Source organism: Aedes albopictus, chromosome 2 (assembly GCF_035046485.1).
Source record: "Aedes albopictus strain Foshan chromosome 2, AalbF5, whole genome shotgun sequence".
NCBI classification, from domain to species: domain Eukaryota; kingdom Metazoa; phylum Arthropoda; class Insecta; order Diptera; family Culicidae; genus Aedes; species Aedes albopictus.
The window spans coordinates 55,429,923-55,455,151 of NC_085137.1; the positions used below are offsets into that span (position 1 = coordinate 55,429,923).

General features: G+C 41.5%; 1 protein-coding gene across 1 annotated transcript in view; it reads right to left on the bottom strand.

Annotated features, from left to right (window-relative positions):
* Positions 1 to 2,413: 2,413 nt before the first annotated feature.
* LOC115265584 (calcitonin gene-related peptide type 1 receptor) overlaps positions 2,414 to 25,229 on the bottom strand; it is a 352,478-nt gene continuing 329,662 nt past the window's right edge. The window contains 5 exon segments of the mRNA XM_062849706.1: positions 2,414 to 3,117; positions 17,541 to 17,663; positions 17,835 to 17,958; positions 18,062 to 18,235; positions 18,575 to 18,801. Coding sequence (XP_062705690.1) covers positions 2,680 to 3,117; positions 17,541 to 17,663; positions 17,835 to 17,958; positions 18,062 to 18,235; positions 18,575 to 18,801 — 1,086 coding nt within the window. The 3' untranslated portion in view covers positions 2,414 to 2,679.

The following is a 25,229-nucleotide window of genomic DNA, read 5'->3' on the forward strand; positions in this document are numbered from 1 at the left end:
GTGAACGGGACGCCAGGGTTCACCGGAATTGCTGGGGTGACTTCGGCACCCTACCGGTAGCCCCGTCATGCGAGAAAAATATGTCCAACGCTGGTCGGGATTGCGCACCGGTTGTCTCGGGCGTTAACTGTGTCCTAACTCCTAACTGATTAATTTAACATAGTGTACCAACTGAAACCGAAGGGCCCAAATTTGCGCAAATGTGTCACTGAATGGCGAAAGGTGTAGGAGCCAAAGGGCTTTTCGCTGACAGGAGTTGAAGGGAGTGGTCATCAAAAAAGATACTCAACTCGTTCACACACTGTTACTGTTCTGTTTTACTGAACTATTACACCGTTCAACACTAAATTTTGTTATGGAATGAGAAAAAAAATAACAGGGGTTTGGGACCTCAGAAGTGTCATAGTGAGAGAATTTTTGAAAAATATTGGACCGGGCCTTCACAGTTCAAAACCGAAGTTTGTATGGAGAACTTGGGGTGTTCAATTGATATGTGCATTAGAACGCGCTGTGCATATATTTAGGCGTTAGACAATAACGAATCTAACCCAAATACCGAAAACGCCTAAAAATATGCACGGCACGTTACAATGCGCATATCAATTGAACAACCCAAGTTCTCCATACAAACTTCGGTTTTAAACTGTGAAGGTCCGGTTTAATATTTTCCAATTTTTTTTTTCACTATGACACTTCTAGGGTCCCAAACCCCTGTTTTTTCTCATCCCATAACACAACATTATGTAAAATTTTGTCGAGCAGTGTTATAATTTGATTCTAACAAAGATTAAATACACTGTTTTGATTGCTTCGCTGGTGCCGGACGCACCACTTCGAGAGAGTCTTTGTTGCATTGCTGATGCCGGGTGCACCACATCTGCTCCAGGTTTTGTCTTCTCGATGGATAGTATTTTGTCGAAGACCACTTTATCAAGAAGGCTTGCAGCACTGCTGTAAACCGGGAGTCACTGTTAGCAGCGCCACCACGGATGAAGGTGGAAGAATTTCCGATAGTTCGTGTAAGTCTTCATACTTGCACCAATACACTCTTAAACTTTTTTACTAAGGTACCACCTTAACTCAGCAGGTGGCGGTGCCGTCAGTGACGCTTGCCGTTAGTATGGGAAAATAACAGAGTTCCCAGTTCTTGATAAAGTAGTATTCGATTTTGTATACATAATTTCGCTAACTTCGAATGCCCACATGTTTTCTCTGCTTCTTCTTGTTGTAGGCGGGAATTGTGCCCATGGCTTACAATTATGTATCGATTCATATTGATCAGGGTGTCGTTTATGAGGCACATTTACTGCTCATGGAAAAAGTTTTTTTTTGTTTTTGTTGATAAAGTTGATCTTGTTAAAACCTTTAAGGTTCTCGCTGATGTTCTGAATTTTGATGTCAGGTGCATTTCTGGGGTGGAATTACTTCAATCATCTGTGCTAGCCTTCTTATGGATGCAAGATAGACAAAAATGAACATGTAAGCAGTTTAATTGCAATGTAATCAATGCTTTGCCACAGGACCCTAGCTTACTAAAAGACGCTGTTCTTGTCATACTAAAACTGAGTAGAGATTGCTTTTAGGAGGCCGGAAAAGTGTAAGGAGGACAAACATAATATAAACATGTTTGGCTTGGCGAAATAACGCCTCCCACAATCCACCGTACGAGCAATGTTGTGAAAGTAAACGCAAATGTAACCTACTCCTACCCTACAGTCTATTTCCCATAATAATCCAATTGATCGAGAGAGCTGGTCTAGCCCGTGCTTACACAACGATCAATCACACGGAACGGAAAATATCCACAATAAATGCCACTGCGCGCGTGCCGTCGTGGTAGGCGAAACGGAAATCTGCGCAGTAATGTGCTTCTGCAGATGGTAAAGTTGATTTTTGCCACAGTAAATAAATAGACATCACTCAGTTGGCAAAATATTGGTCATGGGATGTAGGCCCCGGAAAAGTAGCGAATGGGACCAGTTATTACTGGATCAACACCATTGGAAGTAGATTGTGAGGGCACAGTTTGTTTGAAATGTATGATGATTGCCTAGGTTAAACATTACTTCGTGAAAAGTTATACAAACACCACCAGTGCTGAGATGGTTACACGCAATAATGTGCGCTGGCTGAATTGTTTTTCACTTTCAAACGATGTTTCAAAAAACAATTTTCATAGCTTTCGTTGTCTTATTTTTAAGCTTGAATTAAAAAAAAAAAAAGTATAACAAAAGATTTAAATTAAATAGGTAAATAGGTAGGAGTTGAAACGCACATTTTGGAACAATTAAATATAGGCTTAGCTAAGGGATTTGTGATATATGTACATTAAAATATAACACGATTGTATAAACACATAACTTTCTTTAAGCACAAATTTCTTCCAATTCTATTATATAAGAAAAAGAGCACCCACGAATTAAGTTTGTTTTATTTTGCACCATCAACACATGCATCCTTCAAGAGGTGGAGTGTGTTTGTGTTCTTTCTACGAAAAATTGAAGCGTTTGCGAACATTGAAATTATATCTAAGCCTAGATAAGTGGTTTCCACCGTTGACATTAATAATAATACGCCTAGAACGACTACATCATTGTACATATTCGGATTTCAGTTTCACCTTACCAGTGCTAATAAATTCGCCTATCATTAATTCGATACATTTGTGTTTTAATGAGTTCACAGCACTTCATCTGCCGGAGCCGGCTCGACGAATAATTGCGTAGTTTGTTCAGCCTCTCCCTCGTGTTCCCCGCCGTTATCCCTGTGTTGCGCATCCAGGAGGGGTAGCTTCACGTGTCTACACTCAATTGAACCCCTGCGCCATGTGCCGTGCCGTTCTTCGATTTGGCCGGAAGTTCCATTGATCTTTACCTTAACTGCACCGAATCCCATGGACGCTTCACAGAATTCTCTATCTTTCGACGAGTCGACCGATAAATCCGGCCCATTGCCGTAGCTACTGCCTTCCAAACCCGTCGATGTCGTTGCATTTCCCGAAAAACTGCGCTCGTTTGCGGGGTTCAAGCTCGTTGGCTGTGGAGATCTATTGCCGCTGGCGTACTCTTTTAGTCAGACCTTCTCTTCGCCGGGCATAGGCGGACCGCTACGAATGAACTGCAAGCGGACCGGCTTGTATTAGGAAGTTGGAATTGGTTTGAAGGTTGGTTTTTGGAGGCAGAATTCAAGTTAAGTTTGTTTTAGACGAGGATGTCCCGAAAGCCACAAGAAGCGAGTTCAGTAGTTGGTTTGAAGTTGCACACAGGAAGGGAATGAGGCTAGATTAATACGGGACGCTTTCACATAACGCTACATTATCGGTATACAAACGGAATACAGCAGAGTGGGGTAATGAGAGTGCTTTTACAGAGAGTTATAGGAAAGAGATCGATACAAACACACATATGGGATAGATGGAAATTTCGTTTAATCAAATTTCGTAACGGAAATGATTTTTATGCAGATTTAGTTTATGCAACTTATGTTTATGGACCGCATAATAAAAGATACAATCATTAGCCTTATTTTTGTACATAAAAAATGCCATAACATTCACTGTAGCAATGACACCAGAGCTTGAGCTTGATTGACTCCAGTATCGCCAGATCAGCTACACTCACACAAGGAACCAATTAGATATCTGCCGGGGGCTAAGCATGTATCTTCAGTGTGTGCGCGTTGGTGATCGTCTATTTTTTTTTTGCGACAATGGTGCCTGCCATGTCAGGTGTCTGTTCAATGGGCGGAAGTGCAAGGAACCCAGGTAACCAATAAGCATTTGAATAAGCCGTATTTCTGTTTGATATCCGTATTCGACCTGCTTATTGCCGTATCATAACAGTTCGACTGCTCTACTGCCCTATATTGATCTTTCAAATACACAGTATGTTTTGGTGACCAAACATCATAACTGCTACTTAATTGCCACAACACTGCTAAGTGAGATGAGTGATGCTAAAACCATAGCACATTTCTACTTTCTAGTTTACGTGCTATGGCTGTAGAAGCCATTATAATTTGCACGTCCTATCATTTATAGATAGCAAAGAAGAAAATCAATGAGAAAAAACATGCTTTGGCAAAATAATTCCATGGCGGGTTACCTATGCTCGATTTAATTACCACCATCGTCAACCCGATGATCAAGGCATCGAATCTTAATCAGCAAAAAAAACGGCATTTCAGGAAGTGCGACCCCAAGCCTCAAAATTGCACAGCAGAGTGAGGCAAAATATGGGAAGCCGTAAAATGAGCAGGGGAAAACATTTTTGTTTTAAACTTTGACAATCTAAGGGATAGGAGAGATAAGCATTAAATCAGCCGTATATTGGGCCAAAGCTTGCATTTAATTAGCACTTATGGTGCATATACGGCGGATTGGCATTTAATGACCTGCTGTAAAGGCGCATATAGTGCCGAGTTAATGCCATTTTGACTGCCTCTTGGTTACCTGGGAAGTGATGATTGTAATCGTTTGTATGGTTACAAATACAGACCGAATATACCTCTGCGCCTGCACAAACTCATGCGGATGTCGGAGTGTTGGTGGGATAAGTTTAGCAGAGGATTCACACATTGATGCGTGTATGCCAAACTTTTCACCCTTGGGACCCACTTTTGATTGTATTAAAATTTGGCGACCCAAGTACTGTTAAGAATTCCGGGCACATTCCTGGTTCACATGGTTTCGGATTCCGGATTGTCTTGGGCTTTTAAAACTGAACACATACTTTGCACAAAGTATGCCTCAAGATCCCGATGAATTAGAAGAATAGTTTCTCCAGCAAATTTATTCAGCAGGCTAAGAACTCTCTGGCAACGCACAGTGGGAAAAAAAATAGGTATAAAACGCGAATAAATTCAATATCTTTGTTCGGAGTGGATGGATTTCAATGAATTTTTGACACATACTGCAAAAATCTTCATAGTTTCAGATAAGGAGCGTGTCAATCGCCGCACGCTATGTCCAAAGGGAAGTATTATGAAAATCGAATGTACCTCAAATGTTATTCCCTAGAATCATAGGTTTGGACCTCTTGTTTCAGAATCTGTGCGGCTTAAAATATTTCATCTTGGGTTTTTTGATATTTTTTATTTTTTTCCTATTTTCCCATACAAATGTCGAAAAAAGTCATTTTTAGGTCAATTTCATCCCATATAAAAATGTATGGGAAAAAACCCCAAGATGGATGATTTTAAATCGCACATATTCTGAATCTTGAGGTCCAAAAATGCGGTCCAAGCGAAAAAAATTTGAGGTACATTCACTTTTCATAATACTTCCCTTTGGACACAGCGTGCGCCGCACGATGCTGGAAATCAGTGTTTTGAGCCCGTTTCGAAAGTTAAAGAGTAGTTCTTCAAATGTGGAACATGATTCGTTGTTTTGTTGGGAAATTTAAAAGTTCTAGAGGGCTATAGTTGAACCTTTTTCTATAGAAATTTCACTTTTTTGCGCTTCGTCCCGAAAGGGATATTTGCGTTTGTTTGTTCACGTTTATCAGAACGGATTTTTTAGCGTGTAGTGCTCTATTTTTCATAATATTTGGAATGTGTATTGTCTAGCAAGATGATATGCAATAAAAACGTTCGATTCGTTTGTAAAACTCACATTCATTACCATTCAAATTCTCTGAGATATTTGCCTATCTATTCTGGTCATTCTTCTTGAAAACCCATCCAACTCTTTGAAAGTTTGCCCCCTTACACCGCTCTGAGAAACCCATTTATCATCCTCTTTTGAACCCCTTCATGGTTCCCTTTGGACCTCAGCTTAACACACACAAATCCTCTCTACTTCCAACCCTCCATAAGACTTACACATATTTTGCTATTGAAACCTTTGAACCCCCATTCCGTCGCCCTGAGACCCCTTAAGACCACTTTATGTTTCATGAAACCTATTGAAACCTCCTAATTTTGGTTTAACTCCCTAGCAGTTTCACCGAATATGACAATTTTTCATTTAATTTTATATTTGTGTTTTTATTTATCTAAAATTCTGGTTACAAAGAAGAACCAGCCGCCGGCTGAAAATCTGTTTAATAAAGATAAATAAATAATAATAAATAATCCAAAATTCTGCATAAGCATTATTCATGACCAAAAAGTACCATTCGATGATAAAAAAAAAATGAATAAAAAATGTGTCTCTTATTTTGTAAATTTAAAATAGGGTATTTGTGCCATCAGTAATCTCACGCTCCCATATTCTTCCTATTCGAAAACAAACGATTGCGGCACCGATTGATTCTTTTTTTTTTGTTTTCATGGGTGCTCACATCTAACAAAAATACAAAAATAAGGAACAAAACAAACAACGCTTCAATCCTTTGGATCGTAGGATGAAAATGGGAGCCATATGCTTAATTAGGGAACACCTTCATTCATTACCCAAATTTTTAAGTATTTTCCCCCGCAAAAAAACCTTCCTGAAAAACATTTGAAGCGTTCACAAGTTGGATATTTTTTGGTAATTTTTATAGTACAGCCTTTATATCTCGGAAACGCATAAAGCAAAATTTTATCGTTTATCTTTTTCATTGCAAACTATGCTTACTTTTAAAAAATAGATTTGAAATTTAAAAAAGCGCACTTCAAGAATTTTCAAAAATCAAACTATTTTCAAAATACCAACTTTTATGTCCATCTTGACACACAGTGCAAGAAACTGCAAAAGATGTAAGCTATAATAAAAAAAAACCTAAATTAATCCACCTAGCGGTGATAGTGTCTTTCTCGTCGAATATGCTCTCACGATCTTTCCGTCGATGTAAGCCAAAGTGTTCTGAATCCTGATAAATACTTTATAAGAAAAGCAAGCATTTTATCAAAGCCATCATTGAATTAACTTAAAACTTATTGATGGCACATAGTCCGACGTTTTTTTTTTATTCTTAATCACTTAACCTAATTTACAGCTTTATTGTCCACTAGGGCACTACGTGAGCGACTTCAATTGACAGCTGCACCTACAGTATTGTACAGCGCCTAGATATATTCTATTTTACTTTATTGAACTGGCTGCCTTTCTGCTGCTTTCACTTTTTTACTACATGGCAGAATGATGAGCACAAGGATGATGGATGGCTCTTGTTCCTTTCCAGTCCGATTGGGGGTCCGTTATGAGTAGCATTTCGCCGATTTCCAGGTATCCGTTTGAGCCATGGGACTCAGAAGAGGGTCAGTGTCAGCCGCTCTCGGTGAAGAGCAACTGACGAAAAATTGCAAGTGCCGGGGCTGGGAATCAAACCCATGACCATCCGCATATGAAGCGAACGTGTGACCAACCACGCCACGGGCCCCGACAGTCCGACGTTATATTCAATGTATAAGCAGAGCTGAAAAATATCAGACTTCTCAGATGATTGCTTAAGCATCTTCACTAACACTGGAGGCCGATCAAAATCAAGACGATTCTTACAAGCCAAGATATAACTTTTTACACAATCACAGATCACTTTGCGATCTTCACCAATGTTTTTTCTGCACATTTCAGGCTATATTTTATTATCATATCATAGGTTACAAAATTCATATAAAATTTGACAAAAAATGCAAGCATGTGAAATTTTCCATGTAAACTTCAACCACTTACACAGCGCAATCAATTAATTAAAATTTGACCCAGTAATTTTATACGCAAAAAGGGATTTAAAAACCTTTGTTCGGGGTTGACGCGGTTAAATTCAAATTTTCCCATACAACGTTGACTCATCCTACTGTATATTATCGTCGCATCACCAAATCGAAGTCGCGACTCGCGTGACATGCGAAGTTGCAGATGCGAAATTAATTTGAACCGATTATTGGCATTGCACATCATTGAGCTAATTAAGAGCTACAATATGCACTCATCCGAATCGAGTTGCGACACTTGAATGTAAGTAAAACCTAAATTTCCGCGTCCCAGGTCACTTCGAATTTCAACAAAAAGCATAATATTTACACCTCAGGAATCTGAAATTGTGTGACTTGATGAGCACAGCACAGATAAACAGACATATCACTTGCAACAGATTGTGATACGCTAGCTAGACGGCAATAGTGAATAAACGTCAAAAAATAGCACAAACGATGCGTGCGCTGTAAGCGTTCAATTGGCGAACTGATAAATATTTGAATCAACCGTTGAAAACAACAACGATATGTAGTGAGTATAGTCAGCCTGTTTGTATGTGGGTTTAATTTGTCAAATTTCGTTTCTCTTACACATATTTATCGTTTGTATTGATTTTGTTCACCGGTAGTCTCTAATGTGGTGTGAGCCTTTTTTTATAGCTAACCGTTCCTCAGGTTATTAAAAAAGCCGTGGATTGATGTCTCGCATGGTACATTTGGTCAATTTCGGTGGAACACCCGGAACTGGTTCCGGGGCACTACCGAGTCTCCCAAGCATAGAGACCATTCAATTGCTAATGTTCATTAGGTTCCTTAGAAAATCACGATTTCATGTATCGCGTGCATGGTTATGGATCACTTTTACGTTTAACCACTTCCAGTGGGACACCCAGAACCAGTTTCGGGACACTACCGGTTGTCTAAAATATGGTTTTACGAATCGATCATCGTATTATCGAAAAAGCTGCTATTTGATGTACTGTCAAACACCCCGTATTAAACACTTTTTAATAAGACTCTTTTTAATTCGTAAAAAAAGATGAAATGTCACAGTGATATACAGCGGTCTTCGAAGGAATAGTTCACAAATTATGTTTATACAAGATGCGTTGTTCGATTTGAATTAAGAGCTCTGGGATTTTTTTGTCCGGAAGTGTAACTTTTCCTATAGAAAATCCTATTCAAACTTTGAATCGCTTGCGCTAAATTATAGTTTCACCTGCTCTGAAATTTTGTACAGCTCATATGGGATTAAAATGGAATCCAAAAAGTCGACTGGAGCGAGGATTTATTTTTTCCATACAAGCGTGTCCCACTGTCCCATGCACGAATGATCCGATATTGTACTGTTATTCACACCCGGAGCGGCTCCTCGTGCAGCTGCTACTTCCGGAAGTTCAAATGTTGTGCTATCCGACACCTGATCCATTTGGTGATCAACCACAGTGAACTTCGGAAGCCAACAATCATAAAATAAACAAGCTTTCAATTCATACTACTACAACATCTGTAGGATTTGTGTTCAAAAACGAATCCGAAAATCTAAACAAAAACTAAAATAGAGTTAGTTTGTCGAATTAAAAGTTTACCCCGGTAATTTGACAGCAATCATTGTCGAATTAGCGTAGTTTTATGATACCACACGTATGGGTTTGGTTCAATTTCTCATTATACCACTTCCGGCAGGACACCCATAACCAGTTCCAGGATTGTACCGATTGGCCCTGATGTGGTCTCAGACTAGTTCCATGCCATTTATTAATCTTCTTCTTCTTCTTTATGGCTCGACGACCCCACTGGGACTTGGCCTGCCTCTTTAGTTATTGATTGAAGGGCTTTATTTGCCTGCCATTGCATGAATTTGTATATTGTTAGGCAAGTTCAATGATACACTATGCCCATGGAGTCGAGAAAATTTTCCAGACCGGAACAGTAATCGAACCCGCTGTCTCCGGATTGGCGATCCATAACCTTAACCACTAGGCTAACCGGAGACTCCAATTGTGAATCAGTTTTCCTAAAAGTCGCGAATTGTTGAACCGTATGCATGAGTGCGGTTCTTTTTGCATTTCGTCAATTCCGGCGAGACACTCAAAACACATTCCGGAACACTTCTGGTAGTCTTGAATGTGACCTATTTTCTTGCTGACCGTTCTTCGTTGTATCGAAGAAGCCGTTATTTGATGTGATGCGTGCATGCGTTTGGTTTCATTCTACATTTGACCACTTCCGGCGGGCCACCTGGAACCGGTTTCGGCACACTAATGGTATTAAAAGTAATTTTTTGTGTCGAATTTATGGGTTTGGTTCTCCTTTACATTTGACCACTTCCGGCGGAACACCCGTAATCGGTTGCGGAACAGTATCGGTTGTCCCAAATATTGTCGGAAACTTTTTTTTAATAAATCAAGAAACCAAAAAAGCCAGGATTTGATGTGTCGCATGCATGGGTTTGGTTCCCTTTAATATGTGGTTACTTTCAGCGGGACACCCGGAATCGATTCTGGAACAGTACCAGTAGTTTCTGATGTTGTCTGAGCCAATTTACTTGCTAACCGTTCATCGGGTTATCCAAAAAGCCGCGATTTGATGTATTCCATGCACGGGTTTGGATCAGTTTCCTATTTGGCCATTTCTGGCGGGACACCCGGAACTGGTTCTGGACTACGACTGGTTCAGATATGTTCTGAGAATATTTTCCTGCTTACTGTTCACAAGGATATCGAAAAATACGCGGTTTGATATGTCGCATGCATGGATTTAGTTCATTTTTATATTTGGCCACTTTCGGCGGAACACCTGAAACCGGTTCCGGATCACCACTGGTTCCGATATGTTTTGAGAATATTTTCCTGCTTACTGTTCATCAGGATATCAAAAAAGCCACTATTTGATATGTCGCATGCATAGCTTTGGTTCACTTTTATACTTGGCCACATCCGACGGGACACTGGAACCGGTTCCGAAACACAACCGGTTCAGATATGGTCTGAGACTGTTGTCTTGCTTACCGTTCGTCTGGTTTTCAAAAAAGCCGCGGTTCAATATGTCGCATGCATGGGTTTAGTCCGCTTTTATGTTTGGCCACTTCCAGCGGGACACCCGGAACCGGTTACGGGACATTACCGGTTCAGATATGGTCTGTGACCATTTTCCTGCTAACCATTCATCAAGTTATCGAAAATGCCGTAGTTTGATGTGTCGCATGCATGGGTTTGGAGCGTTTTCATATCTGGCCCCTTCCTGGGGTATCGGTCCGGAACACCTAAATGGCCATAACTCCGGAACGGCTGGACCGATCCGAACCATTTTCAATAGGAAACAATGGGACCAGATTCCCCGTCGAATGAACCATCGGACATTACTGCCAAAAAGTGAGGTGAGTTTTTTTTTTTGTACACACACATACACACATCCATACACACAGACCCCCCCCCCCAACTGGGGCAGCAGGGACGAAAGTCCTGGGGCCTGACGCACCCCCCCGCTTGCGAGTCAGCCGCGTAGTCGCCGGCTAAGAATAGGACTACTAACCCCAATTCAAGGTGTCAAGCGACCCGTGCTGAGGAATGAGTGATCGAGGGGGTGAAAAAGATGCTCGATCTTTAACGGAGCCTGTGGGGTACCTGGTCACCCCCCACAGTAAGCTGTCCCTTACCGCGTTAATGCAGGGCTCTGGCGTGGTGGACATTCTTTCCCGTGCTACTCGTGGGATTTAATCATGAAGTCAAATAAAAATCAGAATCTAGGTGGAAATAGTGGTGGGATCAACCCCTTCGCAAGAAGCGGGTTGATGAGATCTCCGACAAGGAGAAGTGAGGAGATAGGCGCTGGGAGTTGCGTACGCAGCTCAAGCATGGGTGCTCCAGTCCACTTCCCGGCAAGCCAGCCGGTGGAGGTTATGGACGGAGCGTGGTTGTTGAGGGCCGTCAACCGAGGATCCAAAGGACGGTCCGCAATAGAGGTGGCTGAGCAGCAGCTTGGCAAAATCATCGACTTTGCGTCCACTAAGTCGAACATAAGCAAGGACCTGAAAACGGCCTTGCTTCGACTTAGGGCGTCGATCGACGATGCCAAGCAGGAGCACGCGGCACTCGCGTTGCTGACTGCTGCAGCAGCGGAGCCTGCAAATGAGAAAGTGCCGAAGTTTACCCAAACGGAGGCCTTCTTTTTCGCAGGAAGTCCGAATAAGGCGGAAGCGACTGCTCGCGACAAACGGGGCAAGCAATCGCAGAAGCGGGCGAGGCAACTGTCAGGCGAGGAGCTGTCTGGCGGTGCCCGCAAGGCCAGGCGAATCATTACCCCGAAAGTCGGTACCCAAGTAACAATCAGCATGCCTTGAAGGTTTATTCGTGTTTTATCCTGGTTTTGTACGAGCATGTCAAAAAGCTAGTTGTTCTAAATTAGTTTTATGTGGTAGTTTTTTACTTTGAACCTTTGGCGTTCCATAAAACTATCATATAACTTCTGCTATAAACATCTTCAATTAAAGACTTGCAAGTAGACATGAATTGGTTTTATCACTTATTATATACCATTTCAATAAAACTTGCATTTGCTGTTGTTGTCGAAGAGATTTTTTTTTTGTAAACAAATACACAAAACTGTGAGGCAATACATAAAACCAACAAAAGATTTCGTGGCCGTAACATAAACCAAAAAAATGCTGTGATAAAACCGCTAGTTCTATAATGAGCTCAGTTATGACTACCTCAGGAGGGTTAGCCCTATTGGAGGAATCATTAGGAACACAGAGTTTTTTTTTTTTTTTTTTTTTTTTTTTTATTCTTCAACCACTTAACCTAATTTACAGCTCTTTTGTCCACTAGGGCACTGCGTGAGCGATTCCAATTGGCGGCTGCACTAAACACTTTGTACAGCGCCTAAATGTATTCTATTCTAATTCTAATTCGAACTGGTAGCCTTTGCGCTGCTATCACTTTATCTACTCTGTCCATGGTAGAATGATGAGCACGATGTTGCTGTGTGGCTCTTGTTCCAGTTCCATTTCCAGTCCGATTGGGGGGTCCATTATGAGATGCCGTTAGCCGATATCCAAGTTTCCGGGTCCGTTAGAGCATATGCTCAGAAGAGGGTCAGGTGTCAGCCGCTCTCGGGGGGAAGAGCAACTGACGAAAAATTGCAAGTGCCGGGGCTGGGATCGAACCCATGACCATCCACTTATGAAGTGAACGTGTAGCCACTACGCTATGGGCCCCGGCAACACAGAGTTTTATCAGAAAAATATGTCGCCTAGCCGGGATAATTCATGTAAATACAGAAAAATTATTACTCAATTTTATGATTTCACGTACCGTTTAAGATCAAATTAAACCATACAACACGTTTCCGTAATTTTATTTTGTCAGAAAAATTACATAATGTCTTTTAAACTCCGCTGTGTTGAAAAAACCTTTTTTGCACCCAATTCCACCGAGTAAATTAAATGCATTTAACTTCCAAATTTTGCATAGTTTGTGTGGCGCACTTAGTTTTTGTCATTATCACAGTCACATTCACCACAAATTTTCCGTGGCATGTCTCCTGACACGTATTAAATAGGAAAACAAATCTGAATTCCATATCTGCGTCTTTCCAATTGATGGCTGAATAAACAATCAAACATAATAATTTATTCTGACGATCGAACATTGAAGAGTGAAAAATAATCAAAACAAATATTTGACAAGTCAGAAGATGGTTTTATTTAGAAGATTGATAAAACTATGATACAACCCGAAATCCTAAGCCGGTTTGCATACGAAGTCCTGTGGACCCTAATAAGACTGGGCCAACTAGCCAGAACGTGGGCTTATTGAGGCATACAAGAACTCGAGAGCATTTTCAAGTCGGCATCAATGGTTTTATGTTTAGGACTTTTGAATCGCTAAAAAACTTTGATAAAATTAAAATTGCTACTTGGGTAATAATGTCGGAAGGTCGGACCCCAGCCAGGGTTCCCGGAAAGCTGGGAAGGGTGGGCCTGAAAAGGCTGGCCCGTCCCGGAACGATGGGAACAAGGGGTTGCGACCGCTAGTGGGCCCTCAACAGCCACAGAGTAGGGCGATCCAAGGGGAGGACCCCCCTTGGACGAAGGTAGAGCGGAAGAGGAAGAAGAAGGCGAATCCGCAGGTAGTAGCGCAGGACGCCAAGCCAAGGCGTAGGAGGGCAGGTGCCAAGCGCGAGAAAGGCGACGCTATCGTCATCAAGACGGAACAGTCCAAGTACTCGGACGTCTTGAAGATGATGCGAAGCGACGCCAAGCTTGAGGGTCTTGGAGCCGACGTACGCAGTATTAGACGTACTCGTACGGGCGAGATGATCCTGGAGCTGAAGCGCCAGAAGGAGCACAAGGGCGCCGCCTATAAGAGGCTGGCAGAAGAGGTCCTTGGTGAGGGTGTGCAGGTGAGGGCTCTGACACATGAGGCGACTCTGAAGGTCAAGGACATCGATGAGATCACCGAAGTGGAAGAGCTCGTCACGGCACTGCGGCAACAGTGCGATGTGCAGGTGGCCGCCGCAGCCGTTAAGCTACGGAAAGGGCCAGCAGGGACACAGATAGCTTTGGTTCAGCTACCTGTGGCGGACGTCAAAAAGTCCGTTAAAGTAGGGAGCATAAAGGTGGGTTGGTGTGTATGTCACCTGACATTCCACGAGCCACCAAAGGTTTGCTTCAGGTGTCTGGAACCAGGACATAAGTCGTGGGACTGCAAAGGCCCCGACAGGCGCAAACTGTGCAGGCGATGCGGCGCTGAAGGTCATAAGGCCCAAAGCTGCACGAGTCCGCCCATCTGCATGATCTGTACCGGGAAATCCTCGAACAACAGACATCCGATGGGTGGTCCAAGGTGCCCGGCCTTCAAGAAAGCCGCAGTGAACAACAAATCACAGTGCAGGTAACGCAGCTGAACCTGAACCACTGTGATGCGGCTCAGCAACTGCTTTGTCAGGCAGTTTCTGAGTGGGAGACGGATATCGCCATCATATCGGACCCATACCGAGTACCCACCGGCAACGGCAACTGGGTCGCGGATGGGACCAGAAAAATGGCGGCGATATGGACGACGGGTAAATACCCCGTTCAGGAGTTGGTGTCTACTACCTATGAGGGCTTCGTGGTCGCCAAAGTAAACGGGGTCTTCTTCTGTAGCTGTTATGCGCCTCAGCGGTGGCCGATCGAGCAGTTCACGCAAATGCTGGACCGCTTAACGACCGTGCTAACAGGGCGAAGGCCGGTGGTAATAGCGGGCGACTTTAATGCCTGGGCCGTGGAATGGGGAAGCCGTTTCACGAACCAGCGGGGTCAGATCCTGCTAGAAACACTGACCATCTTAGATGTCGACTTGGCTAATGTCGGTACCAAGAGTACCTTTAGTCGAAACGGAGCGGAGTCAATTATTGACGTGACCTTTTGTAGTCCTGGCCTAACAAGTAGTTCGAACTGGAGAGTAGATGATGGCTACACTCACAGCGACCACCTGGCGGTTCGCTACAGTATCGACTACAATAACAGCAGACAGCGGATAGAAGAAGAGGCGGCTAGGCCAAGGCCAAGCCCTCGCAGATGGAAGACATCATACTTCGACGAAGGGGTATTTCCTTGACCTGAAAAATAGTTTATAACTGCCAGGCTTACGTCAAATCTAATAAATACAAATACAAATACAAATTTAGGGAGGCGCTCCGCCGTGAGCGAAACTTAATCGGTTTAGACGGCGACGAGCTGGTAGCGGTGCTCTCACGTGCGTGTGATGCGACCATGCCTAGGCGAGTCCACCCTAGAAATGGGAGGCCACCGGCTTACTGGTGGACCGACGCGATTGCGGACCTGCGCCGCGCCTGCCTACGGGCTAGGCGGCGGATGCAGCGAGCACGATCAGAGGAAGAGCGAAACGAACGGTGGGTGGTGTTCGCCGCTGCAAAAGCCGCGCTTAAGACCGAGATAAGAGCAAGCAAAAAGGCCTGCTTTGAGGGTCTCTGTCAGAGTGCCAATACGAACCCGTGGGGTGACGCCTACAGGATCGTTATGGCCAAGACGAGAGGTGTGATGGCTCCTACAGAGCAATCTCCAGAGATATTGTAGGGGATCATTGGAGGACTTTTTCCTTACGGGCAGGTCAGATCGGGTTGCACGTGGGCATCAGTTCTTGATGTCCGCTCAGCAGTAGGGCGCGGGCGGGGTTGACCCTGCTCGCCTTCCGAGGACAAAGGGAGTGGCGAGGACCACTCGGGAAACTGGCTAAGCGTCAGTATGCTACCGTGATGGACTCTCCAAAGCGAGTCATCGATGTTCGTTGCTGCAGGCTACGCAGCTAACCTTGTGGGTGCGATGTGCACTAGCCCCTCTCTGAAGCAATACCTTCTTGGTGGTTCCGGAGAGACGTAGGGTTTGGCGACCATAGGAATGGTTTAGTGGGTACGAGGAGAGAGTAGTCCTGGATTTTACTTTTGTTGTAGAAGACGGCCTGTCAGACCTACACTACCCTAACCTTCTGTTAGGGTGTCTGTTGTGCAGATTATCCCCCTATGGTTTAGACGAAAAAAAAAAGACATCACCCCAATTCGTCGAGCTGAGTTGATTGGTATATGTAACTCGACCCTCCGGGCCTTCTATCGAAAAGTCATTTTTGGAGTGAACATATAGCCTTTCCAGTACACTAGGCTGACACAAATTTCGATTTTCTCTAATGTCACCCCCCCTCGGAAAATTTTGGCCGGAATTCAACATTTTGAGGGGGGACATAAATAAATTATACAATACTTTAAAAATTTTGAACTGAAATTAGAGTTGTGGAGAAAATTTCTTAACAAATCCGATGAGTTTTACAATTTTACCTAATTGTTTGGGTATTTGTTCAACAAATATATTATTATTTATTATCCGCCCCCTTGATGAGTCAACGAGCAAAGTGACAAAAGAAGAAAATGAGATTTGTTCCGGCCTTAGTGTACGAGAAAGGCAAAGAACAAAAATACCTTTTTTGCAATAATTGATTTTTATGTTATATATTTTTTTTGGAATAAATTTGACATGACGCCGAGAGGCAGACATCGATTGTTTTTTTTGGGATCTATATTGGAAAGAGAGGACACCACAATAACTATTCTAAGATGGGGGCATATTGCTAATTCCTAGAGTCGATAACAACACACAAATCTACAAACTATATATCTACGATCAATGACTTTCATTCAAGGTAAAACAACAGTCCATTCCGTCTTGCTTTCAAAAAGATTCGATTTATTTTCTCACTATGAACATTCTTCATAAATAAACTCACATCACATATCATAACAGAGTTAGAGCCAATTCTAGAGCTTTCCTATAACATTTTTACAATTAATTTATTCACATTCACATTTCACTTGCTGGAGTGTAAAAGGATCTAGCAGTAGGTACTAGTAACAGTCATTACAGAGGAATGCCTAGCCTTTCGCTTCAGGTGTTCAGGGAGCACCACGCGGTGTCGGTACAGTCGTACAATACAATGGAGGGAGTTTTTTTTTTGTGTGGTGACGGATCAGTTGAGGGGGGTTGTGCAATCAAACAGCGATAAACAAAAACATACAGACAACAGTAGGTCAAACAAGGATCAACCAGATGAGTTTGGCTTTGGGGATCGTATGGTGTCGTTTGTTAGAGAGGTGTGTTGGAGTCTTAAGCGAGGTACGATTAGTGTGGACTTGTCGCGAAGGACAAAGAACGCCTGAAGACGGCGAGTTAGCCTCATTATTGCCTTTTATCACTATGTGGGATACAATACTGTTCGTTTGAGTTTATTCAATGATTGCAGTTAATTTTGTAGTGATCGGAGATTGTCACACATTGCTTGAGCAAAGGAACAAAACAGGTTTAGTTGGGGTTGACAGAGGACTGCAACTCACTGCCGTCGGGCGTCTTTGAGAAGGGATTTACTTACGGACACTTGCGTTGCGGTGTAGGAATTGGTTCGGGTCCGCAGGAATACGGTGCGCCATTTTCGTTTCACTTGTGCGATAACCTCTCCGTTGAAGAAACAGAATAGGACAGCTACGAAGAGACCCTGCGGTGGGAATAAAAGTGAAAATTACAGTATAATAGAAATCAACTAAATGACTCTCTCGATAGTAGAATGTCATTTCTGTTTTGAATCAATTGCAACATCAGGTCAAGTTAAAATAAAACAAAACAAAAACTAAAGAATTCAATTCTACATACACATCTATTAACTTACTTGGAATGATGCTGTAAACGCCGATAGAATCTCGTACGTTCGCTCATAAGGATGTCCAGGATCGGGTCGAAACGGAGTCAGTATGTACTGTAGGCCAAGAAGAGGAACGAGCAACAGGGTGGCTCTATAATGGTCCGGAGAAAACAGAAATCAAAGAGGTAATCGGTTTTAATGCGTTTCACTTAAGCGAGGGCTAAAATTGGATTGGAAATTTCACCCATACATACCTGAACGCTTGCAGTATCGTTCTCGATGGACCGGTACCTTGCGGTCCCGCCGGAGCTTTCAACTTCAGCAGAACCACTCGTATGATATTGCACAGGAACAGCAAATTGAGCAGCATCGAGATGCATACCGGAGCCTTGAAAACGTTATCGTACACGGTTTCGTTCATCCAGCACCTGAAATTGATGATATGGTTGTTAGTTGGCTTTCAAAAGCTGTTCAGTTTGCCCAACCCATGGCATGACATGCATCGAAAACATAGCTATACACAAAACCTCTCAATGCATTTGATAGGAAAAGTTTTCTAATTGACTACCATCTATCTTGTTGAGGGGCAGCACCAAACACCATCAATCGATGGCCGGGACATAAAAGTTTAAAAATACAGTCTCCACGCTACATGCAATGCATCACACTGGAGCATCGGACTAGCATGAAGCAAATAAAAACAAATCTCTAATCGCACACCGACTCTTAAACTCCCATAACCACCCACCCCACAACACCATACGTACTCTATCGTGTCGTCCTGGGAACCAGCGTACCCTCGCAGAAAGCCATACGCCATGATCACGATGCCCGGTGTGGTCCAGCCGAGCACCACCAGCCAGTTGACGAGTTTTTTCTCCGACACGAACGCCGACACCAGCACCGTGTGCAGATAGAATCCTTCGCACAGCATCCACGCGTAGTTGGTGATGAGAAAGTAGTGCAGCACCAGATGCAGCGCGATGCAGGGTGCCTGTTGGAGGGAAGCGGAAGAGAATCGGTGGGGAAAAGGTAAGTCACTGAGCAGGTTGGAATTATATCCGACGGGTGTGCGAGGTTTAATGAAACGTTACCAGACTGGAGAAAAGAAGGTTAATGAAAAGCCAAGCGGCAGCGTATGGTGAACTGCATACTCGATTAGTGCAGGTGCCATTTGGGCCGTTACTTAGAATTTCAGTGGGGTTGTTCAGTTTTTTTGTTGTTCATTGGAGATGTAAACTTATGGTACTGTTGATTTTCTAAGAAATACAGGAAATTCTAGTTAAAAGGAAGAATTAGATAAAAACATTTGAGGGGGTTAGAGGCAGAGGGGTGTAAGTGACCAAAAATTCAAAATTGAGATACATATCCTACGTGACTCTACGAGATCGACTTTGTTTATTGCCAAAGACCCGTAATTTTTAAAAATGTTTCAACATGTTTTCACACTGAACGAAAAAATGACGCTCAGCCATGGAGAAGATTTGTTTGGAGGCAAAAGGGTGCAGTATTATATTTATAAAAATACTCAAAAATCAACATATCAAGCTTTATTGTGAGTCAATGTGCAATGTGCATCTATGATTCATTTATATATGTTTTGAATCATGTCTTATGGTATGGGCCCACGACGCACGTGCCGAATGTTCTTGGAAATGTAAAATTTGCAATTATCTGTAGATAGTTTTTGAAGTAACCTTTCAATTTAGTTTCTTCTAATTATTTAATCATCCAAGTTATTGTTGGTAGTTATGGTTTATATATTTTTTAATGTAGTCGAATTCTGGCGCACAATTTTCTTTGATGAAAGAACATTTTATCACTGGTTAACAATGGAAGAAGTTTTCTTTTCCTAGAAGAAATTGAGCATCGGAATTTGCCAACTGATGCCTCAAACTTTTTTAGACGTTCATACACAAAAATGACAATATGAATTACATATTTTCCGTTGAAAATAAGCAATACAACATAGATTGATATGTTTCGCATAAGTATCATATTATTTAGTTTTTCCTTATATGTTTTACTAACAGTAAATATCAAAGTGATAGAAACAGAAGAAATGGCTCCTGTTCAACTACAGATAAAGGGCGAAGACGATGAAATTGCCACACAGAAAATATTGTATAACTTTTGATTGCGTTCGTCAAAATAGCTAATTTTTTGACCATTAATAGTATATTATGTGTAGGTAATACCATAAAATTTTCATTAAAATCGGTTGAGTATTGGCGCATATATTGTCGATATCATAAAATGAGATTTTAGGAAACTTGTACACCCATTTCAAAAAATTACTTAGGCTATAACTTTTTTGTTACCTCATCAAAACGTTTGAAAATTTCACTCGATATTCTTAACATAGTATCAATTAAGTGGTAAAAATTTGATCAAAATCGGTTCAGTACTTTTTCTAGTAAATATCCAAAACTCAAATCGCTTCAAGGTAAATTTTAGGTACTTTTTGACCATTTTTAGTTCCGCGTGCACTATTTTGACTGTAGAACTGGTAACACTGTCCCGATTTTTATAAAGCTTTGACAGTGTAAAATTGTTGTGTTAAACTGTTAACAGTGAAAATTTCAGCCATTTTTGTTGAGTACTTTCAATGTAAGAGCAGTTTGAATTTCACTACACCAAAAACCACATCTGCTTATTGTGACATAGTGCGACATATATGGCTATAACTTTTTAACGGTATGATCAAATTGAATGAAATTTTGACAAACTACTTCTACATACATACTTTACGTACAAAAAAATTTTCATTGAATTCGGTTCAGTATTTTTGGCGCAAGCGTTGAAACGGCAAAAAAGTGATACTTTCAAAAATGTTTGTTTGTACATGATTCTCAAGTGGCAATTTCCTTGTTTCAACGATATCTCCGCCATTACTCAACCGATTTTAATGAAAATTTTATGGTATTAGCTACACATAATATACTATTCATGGTAAAAAAAATTAGCTATTTTGGCGAACGCAATCAAAAGTTATACAATATTTTCTGTGTGGCAATTTCATCGTGTTCGCCCTTTATGCAAATTGTCCAAATAATCAATATAAAAAATATTAATGTACATTGCATGTACACAGCATATCTTAAAAAGAATAAGTGTGAGTGGAGCGGATGTGATGTGATGGTTAAAGCACATGACTAGCACGTCGACCGGGGATGGAATCACACTCTCAAAAAACACGACTCTCAAAAAACACGCATAATTTGAGTTCTTCCTTTAGAAGGTGAGTAAAGCATGGGTCGCTAGGTGAACTAGCCTAGGGCTTTAAAATCTCGTTAATGGTCCACTGCACGAATTTATGCTAGCATGCTTATTCTCACATGAAATTTGACGTTTGAGCGGTGCCGACACCTCTCAAACGTCAAATTTCGTGTGAGAGTAAGCAGGCCAGTATAAATTCGTGCACTGGACCATGCAGAAATAAGAAAAAGTGCGTGATTACGTCAGACCGGGTTAATGTCTTTAACGTTCTGTAATATTTTAGTATGATGAATAAGTGGGCTAAAAATTGCCAAATTCGTTCAAGTCTTGAAATAACGAACCCTCAGAACTAATAAACAAAAAAAAAGTCTTGAATGAATTTTGGGAATGAAGATCACCAGGGATATCTTTCCGAACAACGCATTACGCCTCACATTTTCTCGAGTGGAATTCTGGTGACTAGTCAATAGCATTAGCCTGCAAACGCTACTCGGTGTTTACTATAAGTAAACAAGCAGCAAGAAACAGTTTCAAATCCACTTGAAGCTATCAATCCCAGATTTGAGGTCAAGAAATTCGAGTAGAATGAAAGGTGGCCAGTGTGGCGGCCATTTTGATACTCCAACATGTGAAATTTTAAAACATGTGACAGTAGCGCACATTTTCTTTAATTTTACATGTTTATTTAATAAAATGTATTTTCAATTTAAATTACTAACAAACAGAAAATAAACTCTGTGACCTTTTCGTCACAATACTAAGTCATCTTACAAGCAAGATGTTCACTTAAAACGAGATTTTATTTTCAATTTTAGTAGGGTGGGGCGGGGCAAGATGGGTCAGTGCCATTTTCGGGCGCATTGCACATGTTTTGATTATGTTAATAATTTTGCTAGATGACCAGCATGAATATACAAAAGTTTGGGGCATTGATTGAAAAATTATTCACTCTCATTGGAAATAAAAATTAAAATGGTTTTTAGCCATTTTTGTTATGCGGTATATCCATATAATCTCCATATAAACGGCCGCGAAGCAAGATGGGTCATCTTCAATTTTGAACGTATTTTTGGAGCATTCAAAAGTTATTTATTTTTTTATTACAAGACTATCTCATAAATAACTTCAATCAAGCGGCATGAACGCTCAAAATTATAACCTAAAATTATGATACTTTTTAGTGAAAACATCGATTTTCAAGTCGGCTTAGGACCACTCAAATCGTTAAGTTTTTTATATTCCAAATAAATTTATAAAATGTTTGCTAGTAGGTCTTGTTTACTCAGCATAGATATGGAGCATATATGAATGCGGAACAAATCTTATATTTTGACGTTTTTCGTTGAGAAAATGTGAATTACTTAAAAGATGACCCATCTTGCCCCGCACTTTTTTCACGGCGCAAAATCGATCATATTTTAAAACTGCTTGTTCAACATCATATTTTGTATTTAATGAACTTTTTATGGACTTTTAGCATAGCTAACTAGTGTATTAAAGAGTAGCGGACGAATACAAACCAATACGATTTGTATTTACAAAGTTATGGTGATCCATCCTTAGGCGACCCATCCTTGCTCCGCCCCACCCTACACTTTTTACATAATCTTAAAGTTTCAACCCTATGGAGGACTTGTTTGGAGGCAAAGGGGTGTAAGTCAGAAGTTTAGTGGTAAAGGGGTGTAAGTGCCATTGACCAAAAAAAAATCAATTTTCATATTCGAAGCAAACAACGTATATAACGTCTGTGTTCATCTCCAGTGATGGAAATACTTGATAGTAGCATATTCGAGGCGATTCCGAACTTTTTCGATTGTCGTTGATTTTTTTATAAGATGTCAAAGTTTACGTCCATTATCTCAAAATCAGGTTTTGGTCACTTACACCCCTTTGCTTCTGACCCCCTCATTTAAAACAATAGTATTAGTCCTACCATATGACAACGCAAGTAGAAAGAAACACTATGTTTCGCCTTTTTCGGCTCACAGAGATATTAGGCGGACAACATAGAGTATGTCAGCCCAGATAACCAGGAATCGCATAAGAATGCACGCTGTAGATTGTATAAAGTACTATTTTAAGTCACTATCGCAAATATGTAATTGCTTACTGCGATGATTATACCACTTCGCTTGGTACTTATCTTATTGTGCCTGTTTAAATCGCATTGATGTACGGATGAAATCGCATAACAGTTCAAATAAACTCGTTAAAGTGTGCATACAAACTCGCATAAGCTAGAAGTGTTTATGTTGATACAAAATGCGATTTTATATGTGATAACAATGAAGAGTTGCTGTAGAATTGCGGGTGCAGTGCTAAAATGCTAAAAGAAAATGAACAGCCGTAATTATGGTTACAAAGTCATCATTGTTTGTTTTGTGTTGGCTAATCAACAATGGGGGGTGCCTGCCAGAGAGGTGTAGTGAAAACTGTTCGTGAAATTGTGTCTTGTCGTTTTTAACTCCAGATAGTCTGCCAAACACGCACAGCGCAGGTGAACCTAGTGCATTCCAAACACTGAGGTGGGTTAGAATATCAGGATAATTAATCAGCTTGTTTTATAAGTAGCGTTTGGTGTTAAGTGTGAAGTGTGGCTCAACAATCCAAAGATCATTAGTTCAATATCAAGCTGACAAGAATTGTTTTTTTTATTATTATTAAGTCGCATAAGTTGCTGAATTACGTCGCAAAAGTGCTCACTGTGCATCGCATAAGATATCGCTTCAAGTCATATAGCGTTTTTTTTTGTTCTGTCAATGTACGTATAGCGCCTCCACTTTTGTACACATAAGGCACTTTTACTGCATCTTATACGATGTAACTTTATCACATAAATGTACGTATAACATAAACATAAACTTCGTTATACGTGTAAATTGGTTGTCTAGGTACTGTAAAGTGTATTCCGAAAAAGGGTCGTGCGTCGTATGAAGAAGCAAAGTGTTTCAGACCTATCAGAATGACCTCTTTTCTTCTGAAATGCTTAGAACGCATTGTGGATCATCACATCCGTGATGTTCATCTGGCCAACGCGCCTCTTCAAGTGAACCAATCTGCCTACCAATCTGGAAAGTCCACTGTGACTCTTTTACACAAGGTTGTTTACGATATCGAGAACGCATTCGCTCAAAAGCAATCCTGCTTGGGTGTTTTCTTAGATATCGAGGGTGCCTTTGACAACGTGCCTTTCAATGCCATATTGGAAGCCGCACGGGGTCATGGTATATCTCCAATGATTTCCAATTGGATTCACCAAATGCTCAAAAACCGACATCTCTTCTAGACATTGCGTCAAGCGGCGATTAGGAAATTGAGTGTTTGTGGATGCCCCCAAGGGGGAGTCTTATCACCACTTTTGTGGAATCTCGTAGCAGATAGCTATTGAGGCAACTCAATAATAGCGGTTTTCCTACTTATGGTTTTGCCGACGACTACCTAACATTGTTAGTCGGTATGTGCATCAGCAGTGCTGATTCAGCACCCTTTTTGACCTAATGCAAAATGCCTTTCAGGTAGTTGAGGGTTGGTGTCGCCAAAATGATCTTCCAGTTAATCCGATTAAAACATCTATTGTTCTTTTTACGGAAAGGCGAAACCGTGATGGCGTTCGACCTTTGCGTCTCTTAGATTCTGAAATCGATGTGACTAAACACTGTATGGCCTTTGGGCAATGCCGGCGAACCTTTGGTACAACTTGGGGTCTAAATTCCAAGTAATCAAATGGATTTACACAACTGTGGTTCGACCAATATTGGCCTATGAATGTCTAGTGTGGTGACAAAAGGCCATCCCCAAAGGATGTGCCTAATGGCAATGTCTGGAGCGTTCTCTTCAACTCCTACGGCAGCGCTCGAAGCTCTCTTTGACGTTGCTCCACTACACATTCATCTCAAACAAGAAGCACTTTCTTGCATTTATCGTCTACGGGTAATCGGTCTACTAGAGGAACTTCTGTGAACCGCACATCAACACATACCTCGTTGTTTCCGTTTTTGGTGAATTGGGACAAAATTGACCTTGCTCCAAATGATCTTACAATTACTTCTAATTTTCCATATAGGACATTTTCCACGAGATTTCCTTTCCGGGAAGAGTGGACATCTGGTTATCTGGAGAGAAGTATTTCAGACGGCATCATATGTTACACTGATGGCTCCTTTCTCGAAGGTCGAGCGGTGCTGGTGTATATTATCGTGAGCT